This window comes from Pelodiscus sinensis, chromosome 30 (assembly GCF_052426305.1).
Source record: "Pelodiscus sinensis isolate ZL-2025 chromosome 30, ASM5242630v1, whole genome shotgun sequence".
Classification (NCBI taxonomy): domain Eukaryota; kingdom Metazoa; phylum Chordata; order Testudines; family Trionychidae; genus Pelodiscus; species Pelodiscus sinensis.
The window spans coordinates 5,878,026-5,891,631 of NC_143081.1; the positions used below are offsets into that span (position 1 = coordinate 5,878,026).

General features: G+C 56.9%; 2 protein-coding genes across 2 annotated transcripts in view; one reads left to right on the forward strand and one right to left on the reverse strand.

Annotated features, from left to right (window-relative positions):
- The window catches only part of LOC149521034 (leukocyte immunoglobulin-like receptor subfamily A member 3), a 1,043,054-nt gene that overhangs the window by 823,848 nt on the left and 205,600 nt on the right, over positions 1-13,606 (forward strand). The gene's annotated exons all lie outside the window — the stretch shown is intronic.
- On the reverse strand, positions 8,776-9,717 carry LOC142821114 (olfactory receptor 10A7-like). The gene has a single exon (XM_075911917.1). The coding sequence runs from the start codon at positions 9,715-9,717 to the stop codon at positions 8,776-8,778; it is 942 nt and encodes a 313-aa protein (XP_075768032.1).

The following is a 13,606-nucleotide window of genomic DNA, read 5'->3' on the forward strand; positions in this document are numbered from 1 at the left end:
CACAGGTCAGGCTCAGGGTCTCTCCGGGCGTCCCTGCGCCTGGCCTGACTCGACCAACTGCACCTGCGAGCGGAGTGGGGACAGGGAAACAAGACCATGGAAGAAATGAGCCAGCCCATGAATCTCTGGCTCTGACCCCAGTTCTCCTGCTCCCGAACACACACTCACAGCCGGGGGCCGAGAACGGGGAAAGGAAAAGCCACAGAAATGGCATTGTCGCTTTCGTGCACTGAGGGAAACTCCCCAGCGGCCTGTCCCGGCAGGTTTGTTTTTGTTCACTCCCTCTGGGGCACCTCGAACTGGCCACTGTGGGCAGACAGGGCACTGGGCTAGAGGGACCTTTGGCCTGACCCAGTCTGGCCCTTGTCGTGTTCTCAAAAGAGAGAATCTTGTGGCGGCGCGTATCACGGTGGGTCCCAGCGGGTGCAATAATACTTGGCGGTGTCCCCAGCGCTCAGCGAGCGGAGCTGCAGATAAAACTCGTTCTTGGCGTCATCCTTGGAGATGGTCGCTCGGGATTTCAGGGCCGCCGCGTAGTTTGTGTCCCCGGAGAAATGGACGCGCCCGACCCATTGCAGCCCGTGACCGGGCAGCTCCCGCACCCAGTTCCACCAGGTTTGGTTAGCGATGGAGTCCTCGGATACGGCACAAGTGATTGTCAGGTCCCCGCCAGGGGCCACCACTGCCGGGGCGGACGGGACCAGCTGGATCCCGGAGAGGACACCTTGGAGAGGGGAGAGACACCGAGAAGTGAGGCCTCAGGGAGAATCCAGATCATAAGCAACAAACAGAAAGAAGATGGAATCCCCTGCTCCCGCTCTCTCTCTCACACACACTCACAAGGCCACAGCAGGGCTTGACGTTATATGTAACGGAAAGGTATATATATTGGGGTTTAATTGTTTTGTATTTGAAAATCCGCTTATGCTGTCTTTCCTTGCAATATTGCTCAAATAAATTTCCTCTGGCTACTTGTTGCTTAACACAGAGCAGAGTGAAGGCTTGTTTTCTTCCACAACATGTTCTTCTTTTTTTTAACTCCGATATAGTGTTGGATTTCACAACATCCGCTGGCAAGGAGTTCCACGGGTTGCCAGGTAGGGAAAGAGCCCCAACTTCAGGGTGAGGAAGGCTTATCTTAGACATCTGTGTGTCAAACAGCCTTCGCCAAGGGGAGGCAACCAGGTATAAACAGAAGACTCATCTGGGCCATGTGTCCAATGAGGCTGTGATCACAGAAATGAGATTGGGGAAGGAATCCAAGGCTTCGGCACAGCTTCCTGCATCGTTGTAATCATTGGAGTGAGGGGGATGCGGGAAGCCGGGCTGGGAAGAGAAGGAGGGGGCTGAGTTCTAGGCCAGGCACGGGATTGCGGGGAGCTGTGGTCGAGGGTTAGGAACTGGGCTAGGAGCGGAGTGGGGGACAGAGATTGTCAGGGATGACTAGGGGAAAGGAGGGGCAGAGCTGAGGGGCAGAGCTGTCTGAGGGGTGAGGGAAGTGGAAGAAACCGAGGTGGGCACAGGACCGCAGGGGGGAAGAGGTGGGCTGAGGGTAGCAGGGAGGGGAAGGAGAATGGGGAAGCAATTGGGGGTTGGGACTGTCACCTACCAGAGGGTTCTCTGACAGAGGGGTGGCACTCGGGGGTTTTCTGGGTGGGAGGAGGTTTGCGGCTCGGTAAGAGGGAAGGGGACAGGGACCCATGGACTGCGCTGTCCCAGGGCCAATCGGGCCTGTCTGGCTAAAAGCCTTTGGCCCACCTGTCCCCTGGGAATTTCTCTGTATTCACTCCCCCCTGTAAAATAGGTTCTGTGCCCAGGCCGAGCCGGAGCTTTCAAAGGGCGCTTGTTGTGCGTGTGGAAACCGCTTCCCATTTTTGTGCCAGGCCCTGGCGCTGTGTGTCTCTTTTCCTGGCGCAGTAATAGGTGGCGGTGTCCGCAGCTGTCAGAGCGCGAAGCTGCAGCGAGAGCTGGTTCCGGGCGGTGTCTGCGGACAAGGTGACCCGGCTTTGGAAAGACTCTGCGGCATAAGTGGCGGTGGCCCCGTCATAAACCCCTCCCACCCACTCCAGCCCCTTTCCGACAGGCTGGCGGAACCAGTCCCAGCCGTAGGTTCTGTGAGGGATGGAGACCGAGACACCCGAGACAGCGCAGCTCAGGGTGAGGGTCTCTCCGGGCTTCTCCGTCCCCGGGCCGGACTGGACCAGCTGCACCTGGGAGAGGACACCTGGGAAAGGAGAAAACAAGCAGAGACAATATTAACCCCCGAACCAATCGGGCTCTGTTCCTAGGTCCCCTCTGCCCCACGGACACTCACAGCGGGGGGCGGCGAGCAGGGCGAGGAAAAGCAGCAGAGGTTCCATTCTCGTTCCCAGGCACTGAGGGAAACTCCGCAGCGGGCAGGGCCGGGCAGGTCTGTGTCTGGACAGAGACTGAGGCTCCTAGAAGCAGGGGCTGGTATTTCACCCGGCAGCTTGGGGCAGGTATTTGCATGCGGGTTCCCCAGCGCGTGTAAGGGGGAGTGGACAGACACACGCGCCTCGTCACGGCTGGGCTGGGTGAAGAGGTCACTGGAGGGTACAAAAGCCTTTCCACTGAACGCTGGTCCAGGACAGGGCTTACCAGGGTCTGTGAATCAGAACCTTCCACCGGGCCTTGAGGAGAAATAGCAACAGTGCAGAGAAGCGTCACGAGAAACGCGCTGTCACGGGATCCACAAAGAGAAAAGGATTCTTGTTTAATAATAATAGGTGATGCTGAACATCTCACATTGCAGAACTAGCCAGCGGGGAGGAGTGGAGGGTGGGGTCAGGGTCTGACACACGGAGCTCTTGGGGGGAAGGAGTAAAGTGGGTGTCGAAATGCTGTTGGCCTGCCAGTACCCCGGGCCCGGGGACCTACATCCCTGTCCCTTTCGCTTCCTCTCCGACGCTCCCCTCCCGCGCTCCTTGCGGGCTGTGACTCACTAGCGCCCCCTGGCAGAGAATTTCTCCCGCCGCAGTCTCAGGCGGGATTTGTCTGGGCCCGGCCTGGCTTCCCCGCCCTGTGATCGTCTCTTGCTCAGTAACACACGGCGGGGCCCTCGGGATCGGGATGCGCATGCGCAGCGATAACGTGGCGCTGTCCTTGGTGGCTGCGAATCAGCCCTGCTCTGAAGCCGAGGTTTGTGACTCGTCTGAACCCTCCGCCAGACGCTCCCGTCCCTCCCCGGGCTCCTGCCTGGCCCCGCCCATCCAGGGGCTGCTGAGAGCAGACCCGTTGGGGTCGCATTGTCTTAACACTGATTTTCTGGCTCGGGGCTCAGGGCGGAGTCAGACCCTCCCTCGCTGTGTCGTGGGGAGGGGTCTCCGGGGCCCTGCCCGTGCGGACATCGGGCCAGGGGGTCAGTACCTGCAAGGGGCCGGGTCACAGAGTTGCTCGGGGCTGGGACACTTACTGGAGGGTTACAAGTCACGGGCTGGCAAGCGCGGTGTCTCCGGCAGCCTCTCCCCCGGTTCGGGCGGGGAATTAGGATTTGGAATCAATGGGGGGGGGGGGGGTGACCCGGGCTCGCACAAACCGCAGGAGAAGGCGACAAAGGGAAGGCAGCAGGACTCGGTCACTGGATCCGGGATTAGTGCAAAGGGGCCTTGGAGGGAGAAGGCGCCGGAGGGGATTTGACGGGGATGTTCAACTTTGTCCTGCAGGACTCTCACCAGGGACACTCAGACCTCGGGGAAGTGGGCGCGGGAGCTGTCTCGCCACATGGGCTGCAATGGGTCAGATGAGTCCATTTTTCCTGGGGCACAGAGGCCCTGCAACCCCGAGCGACCATCTCCGGGGATGAAGCCAAGACCGAGTTTTATCTGCTGCTCGACTCGCTGAGCGCTGCGGACACCGCTCTGTCAGTGCCCCCGCCGGGACCCACAGTGATATGCACTCCAGCCCCATAGACCAGAGTTTATGCACAATTCCCTCCCCAGCTGTGGCATGGAAGCCAGTGCCCAGTGTGGACGCTGGAGTAGAAGTAAGAAGACACAGCACGGACCCGTGAGAAAGGCCTACAGGGCTTCCCCCCTCCCTAGCCCGGACTGGACCATCTGAACAGTGCTGAGGGGGGTGATTTTTCTTTACAAAGCTATAGATCCAGCTGTGAATTGCATCCCACAGCAGCTGTCCGAGTGATTCTATTGCCCCACTACCTTAATCTCTGTAGAGTGTTCTCCCTCACAGCACCCTTGTGAGGCAGGAAGTGCTCTCAGCCCCACTTCACACCAGGTTGCTCACGGGACTGATTTACACAGGTGCTTCAGCACACAGAGCGGTACCTAACAGGCCGGGCCAAAGAGCCTGAGCGATGGAGCCCCGCTAACTCCCACTTCAGGTCAATGGAAATGAAAAATCTGCTCCTTCCATGTGTGAAATCCGCCAGGGCCAGGCTCTCAGCGCTTTGCAGGCCCCGGGAAACACAGACAGATGCCGAGGGAGGGTCACGAAAGGGACGTGCAGCTCCCAGGTAAGTCACTGGGCGTTAGTCGCCTGGAAAATTCTGAAAATCCCGCCGAAAATCCCTCTGGGTGGCCGGATACCTCTACAGTTCTGGCTGTGCCGGACTTATCAGCGGTCACACAGGGAGGCTGCGACGGATCAAGAAAGCGAATCCAAGTGTCCGAGCCCCAGGCTGGAGCCCTTAGCTTCCTTCTCCCAGATACTCACCGGCTGGCGGCAAAGGCGGGCGGAGGGGAAGGGCAGGGATTCCTCATTGGCACCAAGACACGGAACAGACGTGAATAGCTCAGCGGCTAGTGGGTCTGTTCTCTGGGTCCCCGGGAGCTGCTGTTTAAACGGGGCGCCCTGAATGAAACATGGCACAGGACTGTCTGTCTCCAGCACAGTGGCGACCCAAACCTGCCCATCCCCCTCAGTGCCCACACACATCCAGTGTCTCCGACGTCTCCGCTGTGTCTTCTATCGCTTCCTTTCCAACTCGGTGGGCGGGGCGGATCTGCTCCACGGGCCCAGAGGGACTTAAACTACAACCAGGGCACGTGGCCGGGCAGTGAAAGGGTTAAAGCCCCGCGGGGTTTGTGGGTTATTTGCCTGGAGGCGCCTGCTCCGCTCTGTGCCCAGCGCCCGCTTGTTTGTGTCTCTGCTGCCCCCGCGTGGTGGCAGCGGGTTCTGCAGGTTGGGTTTTTGCAAGAGCGTCAATAGGTTTCATGACACTGTGTCTAGCACAGTAATAGCGGGCGGTGTCCTCGGGCTTCAGGCCGGTCATTTGCAGGTGCAGCAGGTTGTTGGAGTTGTCCCTGGAGATGGTGAATCGGCCTTTCACGGCATCAAGGTAGTATATAGTACCCCCGCCGCTGCTGATTACAGCGACCCACTCCAACCCCTTCCCGGGAGCCTGCCGGACCCAGTTCATTTCATAGCTGCTGAAGGTGAAGCCGGAGGCTTTGCAGGAGAGGCGCAGAGAGTCTCCGGGCTTCTTCACATCCCCTCCGGACTCCACCAGCTGCACCTGGGATCGGACACCTGGGAACAAAGAGGCGATATGAACATCAAAACGTCAAACACAAAATCTCCGTCCGCCTCCGCAGAGTGTTTAGCTAGAAAATACCTGGCAAAGCTGCCACCACGAACCCTAAATAGACCCAAAATTCCATTTTCCCCGTTGCTGGGGGCGGAGCTGGCTGGTAACTGCACAGACACCGGGGCTACGGGGTGTCTCTCCGGGTGCAGCCTAGGGCGAGGGGAGACACCGATATAAGCAGGCAGCGGTCACGGCCATTTGCATATTCCCCGCCTTATCAGAGACACAAACGCCTTCTCTTAACGAGCCACTGCCATGGAGTCTCCGGCAGGAGTCTCCGTCCCCCTCCCTCTGTGTTTGTGCAGCGCCTGGTACAGCGCGGGGGTTCCCGATGGGCTCTCACAGCTCTGGGGAGACACCGAGAAATGACGTCACTGACGTCTAGGGGTTCCTGGGGATCCGTTGTGGTGAAGGGAAATATTTTCCCAGGCGTTAGTGGGTTTCGGCTCACTGGGGTGGAGCGGGGGGGCGGATCCGTGTTTGTTGGGAGCCCGGAGGCGCGAACATTTCCCCTCTCGGGTCAGGTTCGGCGGGATTTGCAGCTCCAGGCCTGGGGGCTCAGGGCGGTTTAGTGCGATTCTTCCCTCTTTACGCCGCTTGGGACACGCGAGCCCCAGTTCGCACCGTGTCTGTAACTCCCCCCCGATCGCTTCCCGCTGCGCTCGGTGAGTGGCCCAAGCCGCTGGCCCATTTCTGGCCGCTCACCCGGACTGGGATGCTCAGCCGCAGCGAGGCACCTGCTTTGTCCCCGTCACACTCCCCCTCACTGGGGAACCCACATTTCTACCCCGGCCCCTTCTCTGCGACGCTCCCCAACGCCTGCCCCGTGCGGACCGCGACTCACCAGCGCCCCCTGCCAGAGAATTTCTCCCCCGCAGCCTCAGGCGGGTTTTGTCCGGGCGCAGGTAGGAATCAGTGATCAGTCTTTAGGAGTGAGGGGTCAGCGAGTCTGGGACTGTCCCTGCTCCCCCCCCTTCAACCCCCAGTCAGTGTCTGCTCAGCCAGGCCCTGGGAGCAATGGCCCCGGCTCACACGCCGGGCGGTATCAGCCCGGGGAAGGGCGGTGTCTGACGGCGCTTTGCTGCCAGAAGCGTTTTCCAACCCACGTGACATTTCTGCTCCTGAAATCACTAGTTCCTCCTCCCTTGGGACTGAAATCTCCGCGGGGGACGTGGTGGGACGGGGCAGCGGGGCAGCGCCGGGCTCCCTCGGGCACCTTTGAGATTCCAGGCCTAATTCACTCGGGGAAATCCAGCGTTCTCCGCCTCCCTGAGCCCCCTAGATACCAAGGGGCGGAATCAATCCCGGAGCCAGGCCCGATATGGGACGGAGCCTCCCCCGTTCCCTGCCCGGCTCGGCTCCCCCGGAATTCTGCAGGCGCCCGAGCGCACCTGGAACCGACATTTGGCAGGAAACGTTCCCCGGGCACCGACCCGGACACAGAGACGTGCCCCTGCCCGTCGATTGCAAAGTATCTGGCAAGCGGGGCGGGCCACTTGCTAATTCCCTCTTGGGTTCATTCCTCCTGACGCACCTGCCATTGGCCGCTGCCGGCAAACAGGACTGTGGGCTAGAAGGACCTCGGGTCTGACCCAACGTGGCCACTCCTATGGTTGCAGCTCTGGGCAGGGGAATGGCGTTCCGGTCACTTGTCGGAGAAATGATAAAGGAACTCCTAGATACATCAACAGCTCAGGGGTCAGGCCTAGAGTTGTGAGTTCAAATCCCACTAAAGCCTCGGGGACAGTGTCTACTTTTAAGTGTACCTAGATCCGTAGTGTGCAACATGCTCACCTCTAATCTCTCTTCGGCTGCTTGAGTGTGGCTAGGTCGCAAGTTAAGAATTCGTTGGACACCGCGGATCTAGACGGTGCTTGGTCCTGCCGTGAGGGCAGGGGACTGGACTTGATGGTCTTTGCAGGGCCCTTCCAGTTCCAGTGTTCGAGTCTATGGGTCCCGCTCCCAGCCTAGCGAGGCGAACACCTCACGTGGCACAGGGACGCTGGGCTGGCGGCTGCTCCTACCTGGGGCTGGTAACGCCACACCGGTTCTCCGCGCGGTTAGTTTCAGTCCAGGCTTTCCTAGGTTCCCTCTCACTGGCTACGTCTACATTGGCCCCTTTTCCGGAAGGGGCATGTTAATTTCACTAGTCGTAATAGGGAAATCCGCGGGGGATTTAAATATCCCCTGCGGCATTTAAATAAAAATGTCCGCCGCTTTTTTCCGGCTTTTAGAAAAGCCGGAAAAGAGCGTCTACACTGGCCCCGATCCTCCGGAAAAAGCGCCCTTTTCCGGAGCATTTTATTCCTACTTTGAAGCATGTGTATCTGGCGCAGCAATACAGGGCGGTGTCTGCGGGCTGCAGATCGCTCATTGCAAGGACACTGCCGCACGGTCACTGCTGCCCCCAGGCGGCGCAAGGCGGAGGTGCAGGCTGGGTTCTTGTAGAATCTCTACTAGGTTCTGTGTCGCTGTGTGTGCGGAACAGTAATAGCGGGAGGTGTCCTCGGGTTTCCCTAACCCAGCCCCTGCTGCAGCTATTCCATTTCACCTACGCAACCCTATGGGCCAGAATCTTAGAACCCTTAACTGAGTACTGGACACAGATGTAGTCTCCTCATCTCAAGAAAGATCTATTGGCATTAGGAAAGGTAAAGAAAAGGGCAACACAACTGAGGAGGGGTTTGGAATGGGTCCCATGTGAGAAGAGATTAAAAAGACTAGGACTTTTCATCTTAGAAGAGAGGAGACTAAGGGGAGATATGCTAGAGGTCTATAAAATCATGACTAGTGTGGAAAAAGCAAATAAAGAAAAGATATTTACTTATTCCCTAAATATAAGAATTAGGGGTCACCAAATGAATTCAACAGGCAGCAGGTTAAAAGAAAGAAAAGGAAGTTTTTCTTCATTCAGCACACAGTCAACCTCTGGAACTCCTTGCTAGAGGATGTGGTGAAGGCTAGGACTTTAATAGGGTTCCAAAAAGAGCTAGCGAGATTCATGGAGGTTAGGTCTATGAATGTCTATTAGCCAGAATGGGTAGGAATGGTGTCCCTAGTCGCTGTTTGTCTGGAAATGGGTGAGAGGGGAGGGATCAATGAGGATTACCTCTTGGGTACTCTCCCTCTGGCGCACCTTGTACTGGCCACTGTTGGCAGAGAGGATCCTGGGCTATATGGATATTTGGTCTGACCCAGTGTGGAAGTTCTTATGTTCTTAATTCTCTGCAAGCTTTGCACAGGGCCTCTTGGACCTCCCTGTTTCTCAGGGCGTAGATGAGTGGATTCACCAGGGGCGTCAGGACAGTGTAGGAGACAGAGAGAACTTTCTTGAAGTCGCTCAGGAGGTCGGTGGTTGGGAACATGTAGACAATCATGAGAGCTCCATAGTAAATGCTCACCACAATGAGGTGGGAGGAGCAGGTGGAAAAGGCCTTTTGCCTCCCAATCGTAGTGCGGATTCTGAGGATGGTTCTGAGGATGCAGATGTAGGACCCCAAGGTGAGTACGAAGGGGACTAGTAAGAAAATCAAGGAGACTGTGAATGCCAACGTGTCCATCAGCAGAGGGTCATTGCAGGAGCATTTTACAAGGGGAATAAAGTCACAAAAGAAATGGTCGATACCGTTGGGGCCACAGAAGGTTAACTGGGTTATTGACACTGTGGTTATACAACTAGAAAGCAAGCCGCCTATCCAAGATCCCACGGCAAACTGGAGGCAAAACCTGCCACTCATCCGAGCTGCGTAGTGCAGGGGGTTGCATATGGCTAGATACCGGTCGTAGGACATCACTGATAGGAGGAGGCATTCTGAGCCTGCCAGAGCACTGAAGAAGTAATATTGTGTGAGACACCCAGTGAAGGAAATTGTCCAGTCCCCAGTCAGGAGCCCGGCCAGCAGCTGGGGCAGGACGGTGGAGCTGTAGCAGATCTCCAAGCAGGACAAGTTGCCCAGGAAGAAGTACATGGGGGTGTGGAGGTGTCGATCGGCCACAACCAACACTATGACAATGATGTTTCCAGCCATGGTCACCAGGTAGATCACGAGAAATAGCAAGAAGAGAGGAACCTGCAGGCCAGGAAGATCCCCGAATCCCAGGAGGATAAATTCTGTGACAGATGTTTGGTTTCCTTGTTCCTGCCTTGCCATGGGGTGTGTCTGTGGGACAAAAACAGGGTCACTGGGAGCAATAACTAACATTCATTGCAATATGGTAGCCTGTGGCACTGGACTTGGACAGGGGGTACAGACTCCCTGACAGATGTGACAGACGCTGGTTCAGACAGTCACTCCGGTCACTGCCTGGTAGCTAAAAGCTGAAGGAGGGAGGGGGAGCTGGGCCAGGAGGGAATATTTTACAGGGAGCTCCAGCAGAGAAACCAACCAAGCAAACAGGCCTGGGACTTGTAAGAGCCGGGTGAGGAGCTTCCCTTTGGCCTGGCCCCCGGTTCTCCTCCTCATCCGGTCCTTGGATCTCTCGCAAAGCCTAGGTGTGACTCAGCTCTGGGGGACTCATGGACACATGCAAATAAGGCCAAAGAGGGTGGGGGAGAGTCAGGAGTGCTGCCCAATCTTGCATAACTTGTACAGCACAGCGAGACCAGGGCAATTGGACCTGAAACAACCTGGTCCTAGTGCATCCCATTTTTATAAGAACAATTCCAGAGACATCCGGAAAACTATTAATTAAGCACTTTTGCAATATTTTGGCCCAGCAAAATGTATCCTAAATATTGACATAATAGGTATCGTACACGATATGCAGTTGATTGGTAGATATGACTAGAATCACCAAGTCTCGCTTTGCTGTAAATTGGGTTTAGTAAGGAGAATGATGGGAGGGAATAAGCAGGAATGACCCACAGGTTTTGCTTTTGATGTAACTAGAAATACTGGAGCCCTTTCCCATACCCAGCATTCAAAGGAACCACGACCTCCTGCCTGGTACTGTAGGTAGCAGGTACAACCAAACTAGGCTTAATTATTGTATGTTCATCTCCACCTTGAATGTGCAAGCGGGTGTGGTTGTCCTATCCCAAAAAATCTAAACTAAGTATGGAAAAGGTGCCGAGGGGCAATAAAACACGAGGGGCTTGAAAACAGTTTCAAAAGCGGGGAGAAGAAAAACATCGAAATTGTGCAGTTATGGATGGTCTGTGAAATCATGAATGATCATCTCCTGCAGGGGTGGGCACTAAAACTGGGCCATTTTACCAGGGTCAGCCCCTGCTGGGCTGCCGCCGCCATATTTACCTGCACCGCCCCTGGTCCTGGAGATCGCAGCTCCCCGTGTCCAGGAACGGCGATCCGTGGCCAAGGGATGCTGTCCTCCTGTGACGGCGCGATGCGGTTCCCCCGTCTCCTGCACCCCGAAATGGCACAAACAGACTGCACCAGCCGGTGGAATAGAGGAAGTTTATTGCCTCTCCAGGATACAGCACAGATGTAATCTGGTCACAGAGCTGGGCTAGGATGCCTCAGGCCCCCTTGAGATGGGGGAGACTGGGCCCCTAAACTCCAGACCCTTTCCCTAGGCTGTCTCCTCCATGCTCTCAGACAGCAACTAACTAACTCTCTTCCAGCTCTGCCCCCCAGCCAGGGCAGCCTCCACCTTCCTTTGTTCCTCTCCATGGGGGGTGTCTGGCCACTGGTTTGCATAGTGACGCATCCTGTTTTGCTGGGTCGTGGTACCCACGGCAGCCAGTGGGGGTTACCCCAGAGCCAGCAGCATAGAAACCAGCCAGGTACCCCCACTACGTCACAGCTCCCCGTACCTGAGGCGGTGCAGGTAGATTTGGGCGCCCGTGAACTCATCCGCCCAAATCCAGTGGATCTGGTGATCCCAAAACCTTTTATTCCAAAATACCAGTTATTTCTGTAAATTCCACAATAGCCATACACCTCTGCCCCCAATTCCCATGTACCCCACTCAGTAAATGGGCTCCTTAGATTAACGCTGATGCTTTCCGAAGAGTTGGGTGGCGTTTAGGAGCCAGGTTCTCACTGAGTTTCCCGGCAGCTGGACCTCGAGTCACCGCCCTGCTTCCGTTTTCCTCTGCCCCTTGTCACCACAGCATGAAAGCGACTCACAGACAAGCCTGGATTCCAACCTGACAATCCACATGCGAGGGAGGGAAGTCTCAAGTCCATTTTACAGAGGGGAAACTGAGGCCCAGACTCAGCGAGGCTGAAGTTAACCAACCAGCCCTGGGAATTTGGGCACCCACTCACACGAGTGGGAATTGTGCACATAGAGATCCGAACTGGGTTGACCTGAAGGCAAGAGAGAGCAAGAGAGTGATTTAGGAACTGACCCTGCGTCCAGTTTCCCAAGGCCCCAGGGGAATTATTAGACTAATGCAGGTGTCTGGGGTGTAGGGTGGGCCCTGTCTGACCGGGCCAGTTCAGTTAGACCTTACCCTTCCCACAAATGGGTGTTCTGGTCTCCGTAAGGGGGCGTGGGTTCAAATCCCACCCCTGACATGACTTTAGTTTTCTGTGTGAAGAAGTGACCTTATTTCATTGTCTTCTCTAAACATGTACTTAGGGCTTCCCTAACGAGTAGCAGCAATAGACGTTGGAGTGACTTCAAATGTCTTTAAATGTCGCCGTCTTAGTCTGTGCTACATAACTGTGCTGCATGGTCCTGCATTTTGCTTCAGCTACAATCTTCAAATATCTTCTCCTTTTTGTACCAGCCCCGCTGCGCTCTGTGTCACTGTGTCCCTGGCGCAGTAGTAGGTGGCGGTGTCCGCAGCTGCGAGGGAGGCCAGCTGCAGGGAGAACTGGTTCTTGGCCGTGTCCGCAGAGATGCTGGTCCGGCTTTGCAGAGACGCGGCAAACCACTTTCTCCCGTCATAGGGGTATATCCGAGCTACCCACTCCAGCCCCTTCCCGGGGGGCTGCCGGACCCAGTTCCATAGGTAGCTGCTGCTAGTGAGAGAGACCCCGGTCACATTGCAGCTCAGGGTGAGGGTCTCTCCGGGCTTCACGGCGCCTGGGCCGGACTCGACCAGCTGCACCTGGGAGAGGACACCTCGGAAAAGGGAAAAACAAAACATGGAAACAATTAGCCAGTCAGTGAATCCCTGGACCTGTCCCCAGTTCCCCAGTTTTCTAACCCACACTCACAGCTGGGGGTAGAGAGCAGGACAAGGAAAAGCAACAGAGATTTCATTTTCCTTTAAGGCACTGAGGGGAACTCCCCAGCGGGCAGGGCCGGGCAGGTCTGTGTCTGGGAGGAGACTGAGGCTCCTAGAACCAGGGGCTGGTATTTAACAAGAACCCCCGGGCAGGGATTTGCATGCGGGTTCCCCAGAGCGGGTATAAGAGACAGCGCGGGCTGAGCGCTCAGTACGTGGCGATGCCCCCTCGGCATTTCCCCTTTACCTCCCGGAGAGGCCGGGCGCTCATCTCAGTGCACAGGGAATGGCAGGAGGGGGCTGTGCGAGGCAGTTCGGGGGGGCCAGGGGACCCGTGGACTCTCTTGCCAGGGATTTCCATGCGGGTTTTCCTAGCGGGGATACACTAGCAGGGGGAGGGACCCTGTGCAGGGAGCGCCGTCTAGTGGAGGGGAGCGTCCTCCGCACCCCACCCCACATCTGAGCGGGAAAGCCCCTGGAAACCGGCGGGTGTCTCTCTCCAGGTTCACGGGCTGCTCCAAAATGTGCCGCAACCTGCCATGGACACAGACAGTGCCCCGGGGATGCCCAGAGGCGGGAGTCTCTCCCGGGAGGGGCAAATGGGGAAGGAACCGCAGCTGCAGGGAGAAGTTTATTTCCGATACTGAAAACCCGCTTTATCGGGGGGGGGGGGGGGGGGAAGGTTGGCTGTTCCTCGTGGAGCAGAGACGCGTAGGACTGGACTGGACCCGGAGGGGGGGGAGGGGCACTTATTGCAGCGCCCTGCGCTCCTGGAGTGTTCCCGAGATTATCGAGTGTTCCCGGGGCTGCGGTTGCAGGGCAGAGCCACTAGGGGGAAATGGCCCCTGAGTTCTGGGGTTTTTCTCTCATGGGAAGTCAGAGCTGGGTCATGTCGA